The sequence below is a fragment of the Mobula hypostoma genome, chromosome 11 (assembly GCF_963921235.1).
Source record: "Mobula hypostoma chromosome 11, sMobHyp1.1, whole genome shotgun sequence".
NCBI classification, from domain to species: domain Eukaryota; kingdom Metazoa; phylum Chordata; class Chondrichthyes; order Myliobatiformes; family Myliobatidae; genus Mobula; species Mobula hypostoma.
In genome coordinates this window covers 90263125-90286551 of record NC_086107.1, presented here as the reverse complement: position 1 = coordinate 90286551, position 23427 = coordinate 90263125, and the positions used below count along the sequence as shown (strand labels likewise).

Genomic DNA, 23427 nt, shown 5'->3' with positions numbered 1-23427 from the left:
AAATTGTGAAGTCATTCAAAGTTCTACCCATGTCATAACTCAAGCCTATGTTACCTTGTGTTTAACATCTTTAACTTATTGTTCTGATCACTCCATAATTCTTTCCTCTCACTATCTTTGTGTATAGTGGGCATTACGTTACAGGGAGTGAGTAACTGTATTGGAGGATGAGGACAGTGGACCTTCATGAGGGTGTTCCCACGGCTGACAATTTTAAAGTCTTTTCTTTGGAGCAGAGAAAACCGATGGGGGATTACATCTCATTTTACTGAGATGTAAAAATCGTGAGAGGCCTGGATAGGAAAGCAATATTGCATCTAATCATAAACACAGGAGTTGCTGGAAATTTTGATCAACACGCACAAAATGCTGGAGGAACTCAGCAGGTCAGGCAGCATCTATGGAAAGGAATCATGAATTCAGTCCTGAAGAAGGCTCTCAGCTTGAGAAGCTGGCTGTTTCTTCCCTTCCATAGATGCTGCCTGACCTGCTGCGTTCCTCCAGTATTTTGAGTGTGTTACATCTTTTTCCCTCAGCAGAGAAATAAATGGCAAGCCAATACATATCTTGTGTAACTGTAGAATGGTTCAATTGGTAAATTAATTTGTTTAAATAAAAGGGACATAATTTTCAGGTGATAGGAGAAAGTACAGTGGGAGATAACAGAGCGTTCTTTACACAGAGAATAGTGAGTGCATGGAACACCCTGCCAGGGGTGGTGGTAGAGACAGGTGCATTAGGGGCATTTAAGAAACACTTAGATAGGCACCTGGATGATAGAAAGAGGGAGGGCTATGTAGGAGGGAAGGGTTAGATTTATCTTAGAGTAGGTTAAAGATTGGCACAACACCGTGAGCCGGAGGGCCCGTATTGTGCTGAACTGTTCTATGCTATATTGTCACGCGTACCAAGGTAAAATGAAATGCCTTGCGTACAGATCAATTCAATCCATAGTGCATTGGGGTAGTACAAGGTAATCAATAACAGAATGCAGAATAATGTTTTACAGTTATGAGAAAGTGCAGGTAGACAATAAGGTGCAAGGTTGGCGTGGGCAACTTGAGTCTGGCACTATGAATGTGCACCATCCACTAGCAGGACCAGCCTCCCTCCTTGTTTCCACCACGCTCTTGAAAGCTCTATCAAAGTTCAGAGTAAATTTATTATCAAAGTACATGTAAATCACCATATACATCCCTGAGATTTATTTTCTTTGAGCAATCACAATAAATCCAAGGATCTGCCAGCCGGTGCTGCAGTGGCATCAGCAGTGGACTTCGAGGTGAGTTGTCCTGGGTTTGAATCTGGCTGGCGCCTTGTACACTTTCCTCACCCGTGCTGGGTTGAGTGTCGAGCTAGCAACTTGGCCTTGTAAAAACACAGACCAGATGCTAAACAAGCAGCAAGGTTGCTGCCCGATGCAATAACACACAATAAAATCAGTGAAAGATGGGACCCAACAGGATGGACAAACAACCAATGTGCAAAAAAAAACAAACTGCAAATGCAAAAGGAAGAGAAAAATAATAAATAAGCAATAAATACAATAAATATCGAGAACGTGAGATGAAGAGTTGTTGGAAGTTCAGTGATGGGGCGAGTGAAGCTAACCCCTATGCTTCAGGAGCTTGATGGTTCTCTCCTTTACTCTACGATAAATGGTCTGGTTTTCTTTAACTTTCTCATGGAGTCATCCAGTATGGAAACGGACCTTCAGCCCATCATTATCCATACTAGTCATCACATACCCATCCATGGTAGACCCATTTACCAGAATATGGCCCATAACCTATTGTCTTGGTGATTCAAGTGCTTGTTCAGAAACTTAAATCATGAAAGTACCTCATTCCACCATCCCCCTCAGACAGCATGTTTTAGATTTCAAACACCCTTCTCATATCCCCACTAACCCTCTGAAGCCTTACCCTAAACCTATGCCTTTATTTACAGACACCTCCTGTATGGGGAACAGTTTCCCATCGAAGCTCCACATAAACATATGTGCCAGATCTCCCCTCTCTGCAGCTTCTTCCATTCCAAGGAGGAAGAACCTAGGAAACTGCTTTCTAAATGCCTGCTGAAGGAACTTGGGCAGTGTCTATGGAGGGCACTCGGCATTTCTGATTGAAACCTTTCGGCCAGACTCAACCTGTAACAATGATTGTCCATTTTGCCCCACAGACACTGCCTGACCCACTGAGTTCCTCCAGCAGTCTGTTCTTATTTTTGCTTTGGATTGTGGCATCTGCCATTTGTAGCCCCTCTTTTCTCTAGTAAAACAGTCCATCCCAGGCATCTCCACTGCATCCTCTCCCATAATCTTGTCTATAATCCAGCAGACTGGTTCCTTCATTTTCTGGTTTGATTACAACTGAATCTTGACATCGCTCGTATCATCTGCAGAATCTCTTATGTGTGTGTGTGTGTATGTTGCTCATTCCAATAAATCTTTTTTTGCACCCTCCCTGCATGGGGTGACCAGTGACAATACGCAATTGTCCATTGTGATCTAACCTGTACCTTGCAGCTGTTCACCTTGGAGAGCAAAACAATTGTAGATGCTTTAAAAACGGAAAGTGCTAAAAATATCCAGCATTGTGGACAGGGAAATGTCATAAAGAGAAATGTCTTAGAGTACTGAAACAAGCCAACCAAGTCTGTACTGATTTAGCAGCTGATTACACTAATCCTATGTTAATTCTCCTGCATTCCCACCAACTCCCCCCAGATTCTATCACTTGCAGTACACGAGCAGCAACTTACAGCGGCCAATTAACCTACCAGACACACATCTTTGGGTTGTGGGAGAAAACCGCAACATCGAGGGAGACCCGCGCAGTCACAGGGAGAATGTGTAAACCCTACACAGACAGCCCGAGGTCAGGATTGAACCTGAGTCTGGAGCTTCTACCAACTGTGTCTTCGTGTTTCAAGTGGATAATTGTAGGGAAGGGGGAGAGATAGAGTGAAAAAGGAAAGTTGTTGTAAGACTGGAGACCAAGAGAGATGGGTTAACAAAAGCAGTGTTGAGTTGGGGTAACTAATGAATAACAAAAAGTTCTTTGGAGGTGAATGGAATCTGAACTGTCTAGATGAAAAAGTGAGAATGCTGTCACCAGTAGTTGTCTGAATTGTTGAATTAATCATTTATTCTGGAAGGTTATAACATGGTTTGTTGACAGGTGAGGTGCTTTGTTGGTCTTCACTAGAAGTGTGTAGGAGTTAAAGATGAAGAGTTGAGAATAAAAGGGAGAATTAATGAAAGAGGCATGCAAGCTGGATGAAGGGCAAAGCAGTCAGACAAATTACTTTTGGTTTTCCCGAGTAGAGGAGACAGTATTGTGAGCCCTGAATGCCTTGGCAGTCTATTATCTTTCTCACTATATATCACATAGCTTAGTTTGTATTATCTACAAATTTTGAAATTTCACCCGACACAAGTCATTTAAAAAATCTTCCAATTGTGGAATCTTAGGAACTGCATCATTTATCGGTCTCCCTGCAACATTTATCAATCTCCTACAAACAACTGTTTTCAGGTTAATATTTTGTTCATATGACGTTAACCCCTTTATTTCATGCGTCCCAGTTATTCCCTCTAGTCCCTTTGTTGGACGTTATAAGAAGGAAGTGGAATCAGTTTACTTAATGCCTTTCTTGGCCTCAGGACACACAAAGGACAGTGCAATGGTACAACTAGCAGACCTGCCGTTTACAGTTCAGAGTTCTGGGTTCAATCCTCATCTTTGCTACTACCTGCACGGAGTTTGTATGTTCTCCCTGTGACTGAACGGGGTTTTCTCAAAACATCCCAACAACATGTGAGGAATCGATTGGCTGCTGTAATCGTCGCTGCTGCGTTAATGAGTGGTAAAATCTGGGGCTGTTGATAAGACTATGGGGAGAACGAAAGGGATTAGCATGAATGATTGCTGAATAGTCTGTTCCTGTGTTGTATGACTCTATAATTTGCCCCCATATTGTCTCAGTGAAATGTCCTCTCTTCCCCTTTAATGTTTGAGCCAATGACCTAAAATCCACATTCCCCAGTTATTGATGTCCCTGCCAAGGGAAATGGTTCACTCTAAATACTTCCTTATTTATCAAGATACAGCGCAGAATACGCCCCTCCAGATCTTTGAGCCGAGCCACCCAGCAATCCCTGATATAGCCCTAGCCTAATCATGGGACAATTTACAATCACCAGTTAACCTACCAGCCCCCAATTTCTAATGCAGTGTCCAAATCCCTCACTGCTGGTGGCCTTGCCCATTACTGACCTTTCATTGCCCTCTCCTGTTTTCCCATTTCTCGGTGCCTTGTCCCTTCCCCAGGACGTTATGCTCTGTCCTAATCGCCCATTTACCAAGATTGAGGGAATGTTACATGCAACTGAAAACTGGCACTGACCTGATGGGCTGAATGGAATATGGAAAGTGTTCTCCTTGTGACTGCATGGATTTCCTCTGGGTGCTCCAGTTTCCTCCCTCATTCCAAAGGTGTATGGTTATTAAGCCTACAAAGCCATTCTATACCCTCATCTTGGTCTCTCTGACCATGTCTCCAGAATGTTAATCCTAGTGTACTGACCGTTGCTGAAAACGGAGAAGCCAGTCATGAGGACCATCACTGTACGGTCTAATGAGGCAATCTCTGTACCTCAGGACCGTTTTGAATGAGCCGATTGGCAGATGTCCAAGGAGCCACAACAAAACAGAGTAGACACAGAGCTTGAGGAATGTGCCTCCTCTGTCATCTGTGAGTGTATAAACGATGTTGGTACCTGAAGAACGGCCATCTCACAGCCCAACCAGAAGCCCTGGCTGAACATGGAGGTGCACTCCCTACTAAAAGCCCAGGACACTGCTTTCAAGTCTGGTGACAGAACAGCTCTCAGAGCAACCAGGAGAAATCTCATCTTAAGCATGAAGAAGGCAAACACTGCCTACACACAAGAAATTCAGGACTACCTGTCTGATAATGATGTGGCTAGGCGTCAAGGCCATTACTGACTACACACAGGAAAGCGGTGTTGACTGTGCCAGTGACAGCCCCCGCACCCCCCCCCCCCGATGCTCTAACCAACTTTTATGCATGCGGCAAGGCATGCAACACAACACTGGCCGTGAAAGCTACCCCACTCCCAGGTGAACAGCCACTGTCTGTAACGGCGGCAGACATGAGAAGGACTCTGCAGAGAGTCTGCCCCTGTAAGGCGACTGGGTCAGACAACATCCCAGGCTGAGTACTCAGGGTGTGTTTACACAAGCTCACTGATGTCTTATCGGACATCTTCAACTCTTCACTCATTCATGCTGCTATCCCCACATGCTTCAAATCAGCCACCGTCATCCCTGTACCAAGGAATTCTACACCTGCAGAACTAAATAACTAGTGCCCGGTGGCACTGATGCCAATCATCATGAAGGGCTTTGAATGGCTGATAATGGCACATATCAAAAACTCCATTCTTGCCATATTGGAAACTCACCAATATGCTTACCAAAGAAATGCCATGGCATCTGTCATGCACCTGGCCTGACACACCTAGAAAGCAAGGACACGTATGTCAGGATGCTGTTTCTAGATTTCATTTCGGCATTCAACACTATTGTCTCACTGACTTTGGAGAACAAACTACTACTACTCAGTCTAAAAACGCCACTGTGCAACGCAGTGTTGAACTTCCTAACCAATAGACCTCAGATAGTCAGGACGCACAGCTGTTCCTTCCTCCCCACCCCAGGGCTGCTGTAGTGGGGCTCATCACCAACAATGATGTGATGGCCTACAGAGAGGAGGTAGAAGAGCTCGAGGCCCCGTTCCAGGCAAATAACCTGTTCTTTAATGTCACTAAGACAAAGGAGATGTTTATCAACTTCAGGAGAACTCACACAACTCACACCCCCTTTTACATTGGTGGCACAGCAGTGGAAGCTGCACGCAGCTTCAAGCTCCTGGGAGAGCACATCTCACAAACCTCTCATGGTCCCAGAACACATCCTACACAGTCAAGAAAGCTCAGCGATGTCTCTACTTTCTGCAGAGACAGAAGAGGTTAGACTTTGCACATCCATACTCTGCCATTCTACATATGCACAGTAGACAGCGTCCTAACAAGCTGCATCACTGCATGATACAGAAGCTATACTGTGGCAGACAGAAAGGCTTTACAATAAGTTGCCAAAACTGCCAACGCATCACTGGCATCAGCCTACCCACCGTCAAGGACACGTATACAGAAACTTGCCTGAAAAGGGCCAGTAACATCATGAATAATGTCACGCACCCTGGTCGTGGGCTGTTTGTCTGACTCCCATCGGGGAGAAGGCGATGTAGTATCCACACCAGGACCACCAGACTTAAAAACAGTTAACTGTCCCCAAGTAATAAGGCTGATCAACACCTCCACCCACTAATTTATTATTTCCCGTCAGTCTAGTGTGCAGCCTAGTGTCACTTTATTGACGTACAATCAATCTTTGTATATAAGCTATTTTATGTATATATATTTTATTATTATTGTGTTCTTGACCTTTTGTGTTTTTTTAATGTTGCATCGGATCCAAAGTAACAATTATTTCGTGTTGAATCGTGTAAGTTGTGGCCGTGCTACGTTGGAACTGGAAGCATTGCAACACTTGTGGATTACCCAGTTGATTTGATTTGATTGACACCAAAAGACATACTTCACTGGATGTTTCGATGTGCATCTGACAAATAAAGCTAATCTTTATCCTTAAGTTTAAAAACCAGTGTAGTAACTGTGTAGTTATTGTTGTGATATAGAATCCTCTGCAAACAGGAACCTCCCACAAGCAGCAACGTGTAATGAGCTGAAGATTTAAGCTGTTCATTCAGGAATTAATAGTTTGACCAGGATGCCTCTTGTGCTAATTTTCAAACTAGTTTGTGAGACCTTGTGCAGTTCTGTGAAGACAGGTGTTGTGTGATACACTGAAAGCTGTTGTAGCTCACCTGAGGGGCCTAGGACGTTCTCTGGAGTTGGGAGTAAGTTGAAGGAGGGATTGGGAGTTGGTGACATTGTGAGGGAGGAAAGTAGGGTAAATAAATGAAGGAAGAGCAAAAGATGGGCCTCATGCTGAGTGTTGAGTGAAAGAGTTGGAGCAGAAAGGAAGAACCAGGGAACTTGAGGGCCTGAGTGCTCTGGAGAACTGGCTGACTCTTGATGCCTCCTCTTGTGTGTTCCAGATGTTGCCAGGGCTGTCGAGCTCCTGGAGAAGTTACAGCGGAGTGGCAATGTCCCGCCTCAGAAACTGCAGACATTGCAGCGGGTTCTTCAGAGCAAGTTCTGCTCTGCTATTAGAGAGGTCAGTGTCCAGTTCCTGACCCCCCCTACTGCGCTCGTGATGTGAATATCATCCCATAACCCTCCTCTTTTGCTGGTGCCCTCCCCCAATTCCCATTTCCTTCCCTGAAGCTCTGCTATCCAAGAGGTCAGTGCCCAGTTCCCGGTTGCCCCACTGCGCTTGTGACATGAATATCATCCTGTATCCCCGATTCCTGAGCGCCCTCCACCAATTCTCCTTTCCTTCCCCGAAGTTCATTTGCAGATTTTAATTTGACATCCCATTAACAATAAAAAAAAAGGTTATGAAGCTTTAAAATTTTACACAGTACATGTTTATAATGTGGAGTGTTCTGCCCCAGGAATAGTTGGGATAAGTATGAATGTTTTTATCAAGATTAAGTTGAATTGGAAAGATGTACTGATGATACTGGGTTGGGAAAAGAATTATAGATCTGGCATGGACAGGTTAATTGGAAATTTTTGTTGTGTGGTCTGTCTAATTTATCATGTCACATTGGGGAAAATGTTAATAATCTTTCAGTTTCACTATTTATGTTTGGAGTGGAATGGTGTGTGGTGATACAGTGAACCTCGGTCTCTGTTCCTCCTGATCAGTTCACACCACCACAACCTCACCATCCAAAACACCTGAACAGTTTGCTGTTTAGGTTTCTGATACGAGTCCACCGTCCATAGCTTCCTCTTCTTTCTTCAAAATCCCGCATTGAGATGGGATCCGTCATGCTGCAGTGCATCCCTCCATCCTGTAGGGACTCTGCCGGGCCACCCCTCATGCACAATGCATCTGTATGTTCATAACATCATTTATAAATGCTAGAGCTTATAATGAAAGAAACAAATCTAGATAAGGCAAACAACAGGAATTCTGCAGATGCTGGAAATTCAAGCAACACACATCAAAGTTGCTGGTGAACGCAGAAGGCCAGGCAGCATCTGTAGGAAGAGGTGCAGTCGATGTTTCAGGCCGAGACCCTTCGTCAGGACTAACTGAAGGAAGAGTGAGTAAGGGATTTGAAAGCTGGAGGGGGAGGGGGAGATGCAAAATGATAGGAGAAGACAGGAGGGGGAGGGATAGAGCCGAGAGCTGGACAGGTGATAGGCAAAAGGGGATACGAGAGGATCATGGGACAGGAGGTCCGGGAAGAAAGACGGGGGGGGGGGTGACCCAGAGGATGGGCAAGAGGTATATTCAGAGGGACAGAGGGAGAAAAAGGAGAGTGAGAGAAAGAATGTGTGCATAAAAATGAGTAACAGATGGGGTACGAGGGGGAGGTGGGGCCTTAGCGGAAGTTAGAGAAGTCAATGTTCATGCCATCAGGTTGGAGGCTACCCAGATGGAATATAAGGTGTTGTTCCTCCAACCTGAGTGTGGCTTCGTCTTTACAGTAGAGGAGGCCATGGATAGACATGTCAGAATGGGAATGGGATGTGGAATTAAAATGTGTGGCCACTGGGAGATCCTGCTTTCTCTGGCGGACAGAGCGTAGATGTTCAGCAAAGCGGTCTCCCAGTCTGCGTCGGGTCTCACCAATATATAAAAGGCCACATCGGGAGCACCGGACGCAGTATATCACCCCAGTTGACTCACAGGTGAAGTGATGCCTCACCTGGAAGGACTGTTTGGGGCCCTGAATGGTGGTAAGGGAGGAAGTGTAAGGGCATGTGTAGCACTTGTTCCGCTTACACGGATAAGTGCCAGGAGGGAGATCAGTGGGGAGGGATGGGGGGGACGAATGGACAAGGGAGTTGTGTAGGGAGCGATCCCTGTGGAATGCAGGGGGGGGGAGGGAAAGATGTGCTTAGTGGTGGGATCCCGTTGGAGGTGGCGGAAGTTACGGAGAATAATATGTTGGACCCGGAGGCTGGTGGGGTGGTAGGTGAGGACCAGGGGAACCCTATTCCTAGTGGGGTGGTGGGAGGATGGAGTGAGAGCAGATGTACGTGAAATGGGGGAGATGCGTTTAAGAGCAGAGTTGATAGTGGAGGAAGGGAAGCCCCTTTCTGTAAAAAATGAAGACATCTCCCTCGTCCTAGAATGAAAAGCCTCATCCTGAGAGCAGATGCGGCGGAGACGGAGGAATTGTGAGAAGGGGATGGCGTTTTTGCAAGAGACAGGGTGAGAAGAGGAATAGTCCAGATAGCTGTGAGAGTCAGTAGGCTTATAGTAGACATCAGTGGATAAGCTGTCTCCAGAGACAGAGGCAGAAAGATCTAGAAAGGGGAGGGAGGTGTCGGAAATGGACCAGGTAAACTTGAGGGCAGGGTGAAAGTTGGAGGCAAAGTTAATAAAGTCAACGAGTTCTGCATGCGTGCAGGAAGCAGCGCCAATGCAGTCGTCGATGTAGCGAAGGAAAAGTGGGGGACAGATACCAGAATAGGCACGGAACATAGATTGTTCCACAAACCCAACAAACAGGCAGGCATAGCTAGGACCCATATGGGTGCCCATAGCTACACCTTTAGTTTGGAGGAAATGGGAGGAGCAAAAGGAGAAATTATTAAGAGTAAGGACTAATTCCGCTAGACGGAGCAGAGTGGTGGTAGAGGGGAACTGATTAGGTCTGGAATCCAAAAAGAAGCGTAGAGCTTTGAGACCTTCCTGATGGGGGATGGAAGTATATAAGGACTGGACATCCATGGTGAAAATAAAGCGGTGGGGGCCAGGGAACTTAAAATCATCGAAAAGTTTAAGAGCGTGAGAAGTGTCACGAACATAGGTCGGAAGGGATTGAACAAGGGGTGATAAAACAGTGTCGAGGTATGCAGAAACGAGTTCGGTGGGGCAGGAGCAAGCTGAGACAATAGGTCGGCCAGGACAGGCAGGTTTGTGGATCTTGGGTAGGAGGTAGAAACGGGAAGTGCGGGGTGTGGGAACTATAAGGTTGGTAGCAGTGGATGGGAGATCCCCTGAGCGGATAAAGTCGTTGATAGTGTGGGAGACAATGGCCTGGTGCTATCTATCTAGATAAGGACAGGCTTTCAGTGACTATTTCTCAGCTAACACTGCTTCATCTAAACTCTAAAGCCAATCTTCATTCCGCGTGCACCTCCATGGGAGATGTACTAGTAATTTTTTGTCAAGTCTTGGAAGGCATTTGTGAAGCTAACTCTTGATTAGTAGTCCTGTTGTTATAATTATACCATGACGATGCCACAAGAGATATGTTGGTATTAGCTTATAACCCACTAGTGAACATCCATTGTTCTTGGGTGATTATAGTTATTAGTCTATTCCATTAATTTCTGAAGAGCAGAGTGCAGTTCACTGATGATAGAGTAATATGTGATTGCTTTATTACAGAGGCATCTGGATTACTGTATTTTCCCGTTTGCTGCTGGAATCCACAGACACGCTGACAGCATCAGGAAGGGGACTGGAGTGTCTGGTTGCATGGGTGGACTTGAAATAGTTTTTGACAAACCCAGGATTAGCATCAGCACATGTGCTTGGGGAATTTTCTCTGGCTGCCGTTTCTCTCTCTTTTCTTCCTTTAGTTTTGCTTTGTCACAGGTTTTGACGTTTGGATAGGTCCAGAGGGGTGTGAAGCCAGGGACAAGCACAGGTAATAGGCTACATGTTTCTCATTCCAGGTGTATGAACAGCTTTACGAGACGCTCGACATCAGTGGCAGCCCTGAGATAAGAGCCCACGCAACAGCCAAGGTAACGATTAGCTGATGAATAAGTTATAGCTGCTTGTACATATCCCAAGGGAAACGTGTATTTCTGTAGCACATCTTGCAGCTTCAGGTTACATCTGAGCTGCTTTTGGGATCTCGCTCTGCACAAGTTACCCACCACATCTCATACAAACATATTGTACAGACTTTGATCGTAAAATGCTTCTGGCTCTGAAAATATTATTGCAAGTATGTCTTTCTTGTCAGAGAAAAAAATCTTCCAGCCATGATGATTTCCTTCCTCCTGCCCCCCCCCACCCCCGAATGCAGGCAACAGTGGCGGCTTTCGCAGCCAGTGAGGGCCACGCACACCCTCGGGTTGTGGAACTTCCGAAGACAGAAGAGGGACTTGGCTTCAACATAATGGGTGGGAAGGAACAGAACTCCCCCATCTACATATCCCGAATTATTCCCGGCGGAGTGGCAGATAGACATGGAGGACTTAAGCGCGGCGATCAGCTTCTCTCAGTGAACGGAGTGGTGGGTGCTAACGTCATAGAGTTAGACTGATATATGTGAGTGGGCGATGTGTTTTGAAGCACTGGCTTTTCCATTGTTTCTCAAAAAAATGCTTGAATGTTATAGGGTGCCATGACAGTTTTCAGAGGCTGATCTGTAGTTCACCAGAGACCTGAGAGACCTCAGATGCTGGAGTGTGGAGCAACGCACAAAATGCTGGAGCACCGCACAGCGAGTTGAGCAGCAGCTGTGGAAGGAAATGGGCAGTCTATGTTTCAGGTCCCGACGAAGGGTCTTGACCCAAAAAAATGTCAAATGTCCAATTCCCTCCAGAGATGCTGTCTGAGTTCTTGCAGCATCTTCTGTGTTGATCCTGTAATCCAATCAGGTGTGCATCTCAACCCCTTCTCCCATATTCATTAACCCATTGCGAAACAGAATTCTATCAATCTGCGGTCAAGGTTTTCCGGTCACCCCCAGTCTCATCAATCTTTAGCGATTGAGAGTTGTAGATTCTCACCCACCTCTATCCAGCGAAGTTCTTCCTCAGCCAACTCTGAGCAATCGGGCTTTTCTGTTAAACTTTGTCCTCCACTCCAGTGAAAATCATTCATCTCGATCACCTTCAAACATCAATCAGATTACCCGTACCTTAGAGGAAATAAAACTGTGTCTATATGACTTGCCCTCAGAATTCAATCTTCTTTTTAACTTAGATATTAGTAAAGTTCTTGTGTTCACTCGATCTAGCTTAGTGAATCTACAGTACACCTTTTCCTTTTGAGGCGAAGTGCTCAGAAGTGCATGAGGTTACTCCAGGTGGAGCTTTCTGTTACAGCTTGAAGACTGCCGAGGTGGTTGCCCAACCAGAGGTTAAAGATTATTTGTCACATGTACATTGAAAAATCAAAACATTGAGAGGGAAAATGGATCAGCAGTGATGAAATGGCAGCGATGACTGGATGGGCCAAATAGCCTAATCCTGACTCTATCTCTCATGGTCCTACAGTGAAATGCAAAATTTGTGCCAATGGACAACACGGTCCAAGGGTGTGCTGGGGACATCCTGCAAGTGTCACCTAGAATGCCCACAACTTGGTAACCCTAACTATTTGTCTTAGGAACGTGAGAGAAACTGGAGCACCCGGAGGAAACCCACGCAATCACAAGGGAAAAGCTCCTTACAGACCTCCTACAGATAGTGGCCAGAATCGAACCCCGGTTGCTGGCACTGTAACACATTGTGCTAGCCATTACACTACCGTGCCACCTGATTGGAATTAGTCTTATCACAAACAAGAGAAAATCTGCGGATGCTGGAAATCTAAGCAACACACACAAAATGCTGGAGGAACTCAGCAGGCCAGGCAGCTTCGATGGAAAAGAGTAAATGGTCGACATTTCGGGCCAAACATTGACTCTTTGCTCTTTTCTGTAAGGTTAGCCTTGTTCAATTGGGCTTACTCTGCCTGCTCATATAGACCCACACACTAGGAATGGCTGTCTCTCACCCTTTTCAAAGGTTGGTATAAATCGTGTTCATATCTTTGACACCGTCTGTTGGGTTTCAGAGTGATGGGCCTCCTCTCATTTGGGGATCTGGAGGAAACAACAGATACAGGAGCAGGACTCTACCAATCATCCCCTCAGTGAGACCAGGGTCGATCCAATTCCAGCCTTCACCATCCTAGTCTCTCTCCATAGCCTTGACTCCCCACCAGTTTATCACTCTACACCCTACATACCCACACCCACTGCTCCTTTGGGGGGAAGGTGTTGCCCCTCGTCATGAATCTTTATGTAAACAGTCACTTCTCTCTTGGGCACCACCAGAGTTTAATACTCTGCTTTTAGTCTCCATGTATTTAAATACTTTATCTGGTGACCTGAGTTGGTAGTTTGGACATGCTAAGCCACAGGGTACAGGTTATACTTACCTTTATAAATAACTTTTTAAAAGCATGCCATTTAAATATTTGTGTTTGCTATGTCCACATTTTAACGTTTTGGTTATTTTTCCAACATTGAGGTCGTGGCTAAAGAGCAAAACTGTGACAACACTTTGTGTGCGGCCCCACTAATGCCACCAGGAGGCAGACACCCTGCTCACCAGTGGCCCCACAGTTGTGTAAGTGGGATGGGTGGGGATTGATGGTCCCTTTTCACAGTAAATCTGCATTTTACTAACACTCTGATCTTTACTCTACTTTGCATTTTTCGTAAAATATACTGTAGATAAAGTGGTGCTGTGGATTAGTTCTGCAGATGGTCTCGATGGAATGTTTTACTGGATCTACAGCTAAGCCAGAGGAATTTAACAAACTTTTACACTTTTACTCAACCCCCCCACACCTTTTTATTCTGGCTTCACCCCCTTCCTTTCCCGTCCTGAAGAAGGGTCTGGGCCCGAAACATCGACTGATTATGCATTTCTATAGATGCTGCCTGAGTGCTGAGTTCCTTCAGCATTTAGTGTGTGTTACTGCAGGTTAGTTTACTGGCCAGGTTTAAATGAGGAAAGTGTGGTGCATAAGTGTCAGCATGAACTGAATGGGCTGAATGGCTTGTTTCTGTCTGTATACGTCATGTGTTCCCTTGCCTAGTCTCACTATGTGAATGTGGACCATCAGAAGCGGTGTGGTGAAGAGAAACAACGTAGGAGTAGGGGCATTACTGTTTCATTCTGCATATTACTGACTTTTCCTGGTTGTCTAGTTGTCCGTCTATACCCAGTGCATGGGGGGGAACGTATGATTCATTCTGTTGTATTACTGACACTTACCTATTACTTCTGTCTGTCTCGTTGCCCCTCTGTACCTAGAGTGTGGAAGGGGAGCAGCATGAGAAGGCTGTGGAGTTGTTGAAAGCAGCCCAAGGCACGGTGAAGCTGGTGGTGCGGTACACGCCCAAAGTGCTGGAGGAAATGGAGGCTCGCTTTGAGAAGATGAGGACCGCCCGGCGTAGGCAGCAACACACCAGCTACTCGTAGGTCTCAGGATGGCAGAAGGCTTTGGTCAGAAGTTCACCGGGTAATGTTGGCCTCATGGCATGTGAGGCACAGTCACAAAAATGTTGGTGTAAATCTTTGTGTAAACATACAGAAATGGTGGGCAGGTGGGGAGCTGGTCCATCAACACTGCCCAACAATGAACTGCTAGGACTAAATACTTCCTCTCTCCTCCTCCTCCACCACCACCTCTCTCTCCAAACCCTCTGCACAGATTGAAACCCATCTGGGAGAATAAACAAACTCAGCACAGCATGGTGGGCCAAGTGGTTTGTTCCTGTGCTGTACTGTTCTCTGTTCTGATACAGATTGTGTTGTTTGCTGATATCCATGTTGAAGTCAGTGCTCAGGTCTTGTCCTCTGATCTCTGTTCCTGCCAGGAACTCCACTGGCTCCTCCTAGCAGCCCTGCAGAGAGCCACCACCCTCAAGGCTCACAGCTCTCTGGGAAATGCCCAGTGTTTGGTTCACAGTTTAATTCATGTCCCCTTCCAGGAGAGGAACGGAGCTGGCGTTTCCGGTCCGAAGCCCCTCGTAAGCTCTGTTTCTCTCCACATAAGCTGTCTGATTTAGAACAGAGAACATAGAACTTCAAGCATAGAACATCACAGCACAGTACAGCCCTTCGGCCCAATATGTTAATTTGATCGTTTAACCTACTCAATCTAACCCTTCCCTCCCGCATAGCCCTCCTTTTTTTTATCATCCATGTCCCTATCTAGGAGCATCTTAAATGTCCCTTATGTATCTGCCTCTATGACCACCCTGGCAGGGTATTCCACACACTCACCACTCTCTGTGTAAAAATCTTACCTTTCACCCCCCCCCCAAATACTTTCCTCCAGTCACCTTAAAATTATGTCCCTTCGTATTGGTGATTTCCACCCTGGGAAAAAGTCTCTGGCTATCCACTCTATACCTCTTATCATCTTGTATACCTCTATCAAGTTACCTCTCATTCTCCTTTGCTCCAAAGATAAATAAAACATAGCTCACTCAAACTGTCCTCAGGCACGCTCTCTAATCCAGGCAGCATCCTGGTAAAGCTTCCACATCCTTCCTTTAATGAGGCAGACGGAACTGAACACAATACTCCAAGTGTGTTTGCTCAGTGTTTCCGGCATTTTCTTTCTTCATCCTAATTCTGTAGATGACGTGTTTGGGATCAGAACTTTGATCAAGAGTAGAGGACAGGTGTTAATACTAAATAAGTCACCCTGACCTTGGAAAAGTACCTGAAACTATATCAGAAACAAATTGACAGGAAACAAACCCAACTTGTCTAGTCTGCCCCAAGGGCTGGGGTCAGGTACCGAGCTCCGTTATGAACAATAACCACTTTTGTGATGTTCGTAAACTGGGATTGAACTCTGGTGAGAAGTACCGTTCATAGAATGTGTAGATTAATATTGATGTACAGGGTCAGTGACTTATTTTTAAATTATAGTATCCTAGATCTATAGAATGGAATGTGTTTACACTTTTCTGGTTATAGGTGTAATTTTTGAAGGGTAAAAGTGTTATCCCAAGTTACAGAGCACAGCTTTTTACTTTTCATTCTCTGTACCAGGTCCTTGGAGTCCAGAGGATAGCTGTTCCGATCTCCTGTTTCAAGAGGTGGGCATGGTACAAGCATGTGATACAGCTGTTGCGCGTATAGCCAAGTGCCAAGAGACCCCACACTGTAGGTCTGACCACGAAAAACAATGTGCTTAACCAAACTCTGCAAGGGTATCATCTTTTTCACGATTAAATGTCAGCACGTATTGGGGGAAGCTGGTGTGGTTGAGGGCACCTAGAGATGTAATTGGCCAAACATGAAGGACAATTCTCATTGAAGGTGATACCTCTTTAAATTTCATGAGTTTATAAAGATCTGAAATCTCCCGCTGTGAAAAATGTACCCATTAATTGACCAATATGTTTTCGATCATCTCCCACTTTATCACGATGATTGGGTTTTTTCATATTGAGGCCTGAAGTATCACCCCGACTCCATGACTTATTCACCCATCTATAGGAATTCCACTAGCAAAGGTATTTAGCTGGATTAAAGACTTGTTTAGGAATAGGATTGAAAGTTTACTTTTAATGTCTATATTTTAAGGACAATTCTACTTAACAAGAAAGCGGTTCATCTATGTTTATGCAGCTTGAGGTTTCATGTTCTCAGTCTAAAAATGGCAGTGCTTACTTAGACAGCGTCAGGAAAATCTGAATGAGACCTAGTTATCCGAAATGTGTTTCCTATTGAAATTGCAGTGGCATTATTGTAATAATTAGGAATTCTGAAGGGAATTATAACTATTTGTGGAAAGCTTTAAATGCCAAGACAACTGGAGTTGATTATAAATCATGTCCTATTGGGAATGGACCGGTTCATTATAGAATCCAGTCTCCCCCCCCCACCCCTTCCTCTCATTGCCCATCCCCCCGCCACCGCTTCCAGGAAGAAATATCTAGTGAGGAGTTATACAATAGCATGAATTATTTTTGGCTCTGTGTGCACAATTGACTGCAGTTTACCTGAAAACAAATTGTGCTGATGAGAACCCAGCAACTCTGACTGAAAAGTGACACCTTCATAGCTTGTCTCAGAGCTTTGGATTTGACCTAGCTTTGCAGACTGGGTTCTGGTTACTAGTTACACATGTTGAAGTCTTTAGCTAACTGTAGCTACTTTTGATGGTGTTTGGCACCCCTCCCTCACTGTATTGCTTGATTTTCTATGTTATGGCAAAGACATGAACCGCCTCGTCTTGTTTGTCCATCCTTCGGGGGTGTAGTATTTAAAGCTCCCACCAGTACTGTGTGTGAATTCCTTACTGGTACAGTCATGTCACAAAAGCAGTATTGGCCACTTTCTTACCGGCCCTTTTGACTTACTGCCATTTGAGGTGGTTACTGAAAGCTGGGTAGTACCGCAGCAGTAATGCCTCTCACCGGGCTGCTCGCTGCAACATTCAGTGTGTCAGTTCAGTGGTTGATATCCTTATAGCCCATGGACTAGCTCAGCTGATGGCAACAGATTTGACTGGTAATTAGTGACAAGTTTGTTTGATTAAATGTAGGGAGTAATACCACTTAAGGTAGAAGAGGGTGAGACGTTTTATTTGTTGGCAGCTGTATTTTATTTCAAATAGAGTGTTGAAAACTCAGCTCATACGGTGGTGGAGTTACAATACGATAGAAACACTCTGGACAAACTTGTACTCTCTTCAGCGTATCTGGCAGCTGCTCTAAGGTCCAGGCTGGCTGAGATAATCCACTACCACCTCAGCACAAGAACATCCAGCATCTTTCAGGATATGCTCAGACAAAGGGGGAGTAATTGGACATTCAAAACAGGACATAGGAGCAGAATTAGGCCATTCAGCCCATCAACCATGGCTGATGGCCTAAAGTAGACAAATGCACTATCCTGACCAGCAAGTCTCTGCCATCATTTACACATAGCTTATCCTATGTCTGTTTTAATTATTTCTCATGTTTATTTAGTTTTTTTAAAAAAAAAACTTGCATATACTATTCAAGGTAGAATGTACATTGTAGCAGAGTACAGGTGCTTTGGCTCCCAATATTGTGCCGACTTTTAACTCACTTTAAGATCAATCTAATCCTTCTGTCCTACTTAGCCCTTTAGTTTTCTATCATCCATGTGCCTGTCTAAGAGTTTCTTAAATGCCCTGAAGTATCTGCCTCTGCCACCACCCCTGCGGTGCATTCTACGCATCCACCACTCTCTGTAAAAAAAAATTACCTCTGACATTGCCCCCGATACTTTCCTCCATTTATCTTAAAATTATGCTCCCTTTTATTAGAAATTTGCACCCTGGGAAAATGTGTCTGATTATTCACTCGGTCTATGCCTCTTACCTTCTCGGTGAAGTTCCTCTTTTATTTCCTATTTGAAAACTTATGGCTTTCTGGCTTGATCAATATACAAGTTAAACCATCATTAAACTCCTTCATAATCTTTGCTGTAATTTCCTCTTTTCGAGAGGAAGGAGCCCCAGCTGTTGATCTTTCCCACTGGCATAATCTCCCTGTACCGATTGCATAATTTTTACTCCCGTCTCCGGCCTTGTTCACTGCCTTCATTAATTGGATTCTACTCTGTGCTAGCTAGTTGCCGTGGAATGGGAATGAGAGATTTGAGCAGCATTCTTACACCCCTGCTGGTGGGAACAGTCTCCCTGTAAAAACACATGCTGACTTGTGAAACTCTAGAAATGACCTGACCAGTTCCTTAACACGCTGTATTCTTAGATCAAACTACCTTTTGGATTCCAACCCTTATTACTGACACTTTTAAAGAGCTGTTTAATTTAGCTCTCAATTTGTGCAGCCTAAATTAATCTTAACCTTGTTATATAAACTAATTGGATATCAGAAATCAGAAATATGTGAAACGTGGTTTTGATCGGAGCACAATTTTAAATTTCTGTTCTTCATTTCCCTCCTAATTTCTTTATCTGTCCTAGTTAAACTATAAACTTAGTTTATTCATTGTTCTCAGTATTTTTTCCAATGTTAAGATGTTTTTAATTGTATTTCTCTGTCATATAGGCTAGTGTTTTTTAATTTGGTCTCTGGGATATGGGTGTTGCGACCACGGTCTGCATTTATTGCCTATCCCTCCATGCCCATGGCTAGTCAGAGTTTTCACTTTACAGGGTCATGTTTAGTCCAAACTGGCCATGGAAAGCAGATGTCCAGTCATGGTCATGGTCATGTGATTTTCGTGATCACTATCTTATTCCAGATTTACAGTATTTAAATTAACTGAACTCAAATGTATGAAGTGTCATGATGGGATAATAAGTTATGTCTGTTTTGTTAACTCAGGCCTCAAAATGACTAGTCCAGTAGCACAACCCCTAGGAACCATATTGGAGATGGGGCCAACTGATAGTGAGGTGGGCTAATTTGTAACAGAAGACTGAAAGCCTCACACCGCACCCCCCCAGTCACTCATGACATAACATTCATATAATGTCTGAACCGCATTGTCATTACAGATCTATGAGTGATGAGATGAGGTTAAACAAAGTTTATTGTCATCTGCACAAGTGCAGTGAGAAACTTACTAGTACCAACATCACAGGCACATAGCATCAAAGAAACAGCATTCACAAGAAAACATAAATATAAATTATTCACAGTTTTTACAAGAAAGAACACAATTAAAACAAAAAAGTGTATTTTAGACAGAACTCTGCGACGGTTATCTTTCACTTCAAAAACACTAAAGTCTTCCATAGGTTTGCACTCCCCATGGGAGATGCCTCTTCACGTTCTCATAGGACTTTAGTTTTTGAAACTTGTGGGTTTGTATTAAGGATGGGCAGGAGATCCCACTTGATTTGTCAAGACTGTGGTCTCTTTCAAAATTCCGACCCCCTCCCTCAGGCACTCCCCAGCCTTTTCCTCTCATCCTGAATGTGATTTAGTGCTGTCCCACTCACCCCTCCGATACTTCACCCAAGCGGTTGTTCACATAGGGCACAGCTTTTGACTAGAAGCATACCATAACTGAGCCCAATCTGTATCTTTGTATTGCACACCTCCAGTAGATGATAGTGTCACCAGAATCCAGTCCATAGCCCAGGGAATGCTTCATGTGCAGTTTCCCTACTGAATCATGGCTATAAGCAGTTTGCTTGGCACAGACTACCGACCACCGCCCAGAACCTTCAGCTCTCTATGCTTCAGTGCTACACCGAGTTGTGCCTTGGCTCCATTGGCCATTAAGCAACCCTAGGAACATTCATCCACAGATATTGTAGAGCTAATTTCTGTGTAATGCATAACGGAAAGACAGTCAGAGGAGGTCCATGACTCACTGGCTGCCCAACACTGTAGATTGCTGTTTGTGCAATTTATAACTCTAACCTTAGTTATTGGTAACCAAAACTGACAAAAGACAGGCAGCAATGGTACCAGCGGAGATGGTTCTTAAGACAAGTGTACCTCTGTCAGGAGGAAATAAATACAAGTATTTATATAGGGGAAAGAATTATCAAGGCATGTAGTGGGTGGAAGCCATTTGTCTCATTGCATCCCTCCATTCTGATGAGACTAATCCCACTCCCGGCATTCAGACTGTAGATTATAATCTTCGTGTGCTCACTTCAATACTTCATGAATGTTGTGAGGGTGTTTGACTCCGTCACCCTTTCAGGCTGTCAGTTCTTGATCCACGTTCCACTTTGGATTGTCTGTTAGCTTCCTCAGTTATACTCTGATCCTCCCCAATACCTCAATCTATACCTACTGGTTACTGACTGCTCATTTAAGCGAAATAGATTCTTTTCGCTCCCTGTCAAAACCTCACACAATTTTATATACCTCAGTTAAATCTCCCTTCAGCATCTCCTGTTCCAAAGCACACAACCCAAGGCTACTCGTCCTTCCTCGTAACTAAACATAGCAACATGCTCATAAGTCTCTGAAAGCTCTCCATTGCCCACTGGCCTGGATCCCTAAGTGCAAGGAGCTAAACAGTATGTTTGTTGCAGAACGTCTTGTTGTTTGTTCCTCATCCCACAAGGTAAGTGGGATCAGTCATAAGTAAACAAAAATCCTCGGCAGGCCAAGCATCAAGTCTGTGGAGTGAGACAAACGTTTCATTGCTTGGTGACTTTGAGCATTAAGTTTTACTATCTCCACAAGCTGTCTGACCTGAATTTTTCAGTTTTACTGAAGGCTTTCAGCATCCACGGTTCTTCATTTGGGATGAGTGGGATTGATTGTCAGAATCTCCTGAACATAAGTAACTTCTCAAAAAAGAGCAGATAAATGTGCTCAGCAGTGCCGGGCAATCACAGTGTCCGATCAGTGTGGAATCTTTAAATTAGCTGATATTTGGCAAACCATTTGTTTCTACTGACAATAGTCCTTGTACAGTATGTGCAACACCTTCCCCTCCCTCCTGCCCTATAGAAACACATGTTATATGTCACCAGTATTTCGGCTGAAAGCCAGCTAGATACGGGGTAATTCCTAACACAACCTTGTGGAATATTGTTGTATACCTTGAACATGTCGTGTGTGCTAACTGGAAACGAGGGATGTCTGTAAATCTTAAATGTACTGTAACCTTACTACTGTACTGACATAATATGCACTGATGTATATTATACGCAGCTGAAGTCTTAAATGTTTCCATAATCGTTTCATATAGCTGCAGTCTAATTTATTGCCTAATAAAGTAATATATTATTTAAAGCAGTGAAAAAGGCACTTATGTTTCTTTTGTGTAAGGCCAGGTACTGTACAGAGACAGTGCATCAAATCCTGTTTAAAAGAGTGCATTTTGTGACCGTACTTTAGCCTGTTAGACTGAAAATGTTTGCGTAATTTCCTGTCAATCGAACTTAGTGACACTCTGCTTTAAGTGATTGAAGCCGAATTTACACATAATTTATGTGTAAATAACCTCCACTCACTGCATTTTCCAGGAGAAGTTACCATGCGTTTACCGAGAGTTGGCGTGTGTTGTTCCCTCCACCTTTTAATCAGTGTTTCCTGAGTAAATTAGTGTGGTGTACAATAGACTGTTGTCTGTGACCGTGCATCCCTCCCCAGCTCATTGACTGATGCAGGGTTGCCAATAAACACTGTACTTATTTTTCAGTCCTCTTTTACAAGTGTTTCTGGAACAGGAGTTAGAAGTTATTTCCCTTGGTGTGATCTGTCAATCAGCAAATGTTTGTGTGAAGTGCTGGTGAGTGTCAGCCTGTGTCTCAGACACAGCACATTAGTGCCTTAGATCTCTGACCACTCCTGCAACTAATGAGGCATTGTTCCCATATTCTCAAGTGCAGCCACTGAAAACTCGGTGCAAGTTCCATCTAGTCATTAATGAATGCATCGTGAATCAAAACCATTGCATGCAATTGTCTGGAAGCTTGTGGCAACCTAGATTCAAACATCTTTGAGCCAATTAAACAATTAAAGAGATGCATATTTTCACTCCAAGCCAGTAGAGGGCAGTAAAGACCAAACGAAAGCCAAAAGAATTCTGTTCCATGACTAGGAAAAATAATTAGATCTATTTTTGTTTCTCTTATGCTCAATACTGTAAGTATTATGGGTCTATAGGACAGTACTAGGGCACTGCGGTGTGAAACAGCATAGTTCCAAGTCTCTCAACAGGTCTCTTGTTGTGCCTGCCTGATCCAAGGACAGAGATTCTCACTTGGTGTTTCTGTCAGCTCAGGCAGAGTTCGTCAGGGAGGTTAAGAGGCACCTGAGTGAGCAGGGCATTGAAGGGTATGTAGTTAATGCAATCAAGTGGAATTGGTACAGACGGACACAATAGTCGGCATTGATGTGATGGGCCGAAGAGCCAGTGTCTATGCTTCGACACACAGGAACAGGAAGTAATCATTCAGCCTCCCAATGTGTTCCACCTTTAATTAGATCCTGACTTCATCTTCCTGCTTGGCTCTGCAATTCTTTGTGATGTTGTGCAACGTAAAACGCAGCCATCCCAGTTTTACTGTGACCCCATCCTTGGCTCAGCTACTCTGTGGATGGAGCTGTTTGCTCCGCTGGGTGGAATGGGGTGTGGCTGTGTTGGTGTTGTGGAGAGAACAGGCACACATTGCAGCACACGTTGACACTTCACTTCATCATTAAAGATTAGCTTTATTTGTCACCTCTACATCAAAACTGAAATGTGTCATTTTACATCTGAGGATTCTACTGAGTGTCACCATGCTTCCTGTCCACAACTCACTAACTCTAATCTGTAGGTCTTTTAGGAATGTGTGAGGACACAGGAGCAACCAGATGAAACCCACGGGGCCACGGAGAGAAGATTAAAAACTACTTGCAGGCAATGGCAGGATGTGAACCCACTTTTTCAGTCCTCAAATCCACCCGTGTACAGGGCCCTGCTGGGATACTGCCTGCTGCTGTTACCTTCTTAAAGGGCAGCTT

The 23427-nt window shown here is 44.4% G+C and overlaps 1 protein-coding gene across 1 annotated transcript in view; it reads left to right on the top strand.

The window, feature by feature from the left end:
* The window catches only part of lin7b (lin-7 homolog B (C. elegans)), a 37854-nt gene extending 16110 nt beyond the window's left edge, over positions 1–21744 (top strand). The window contains exons 2-6 of the mRNA XM_063062484.1: positions 7213–7331; positions 10925–10996; positions 11284–11493; positions 14294–14457; positions 16049–21744. Coding sequence (XP_062918554.1) covers positions 7213–7331; positions 10925–10996; positions 11284–11493; positions 14294–14457; positions 16049–16070 — 587 coding nt within the window. The 3' untranslated portion in view covers positions 16071–21744. The remainder of the gene's footprint in view (positions 1–7212; positions 7332–10924; positions 10997–11283; positions 11494–14293; positions 14458–16048) is intronic.
* Positions 21745–23427: the final 1683 nt, after the last annotated feature.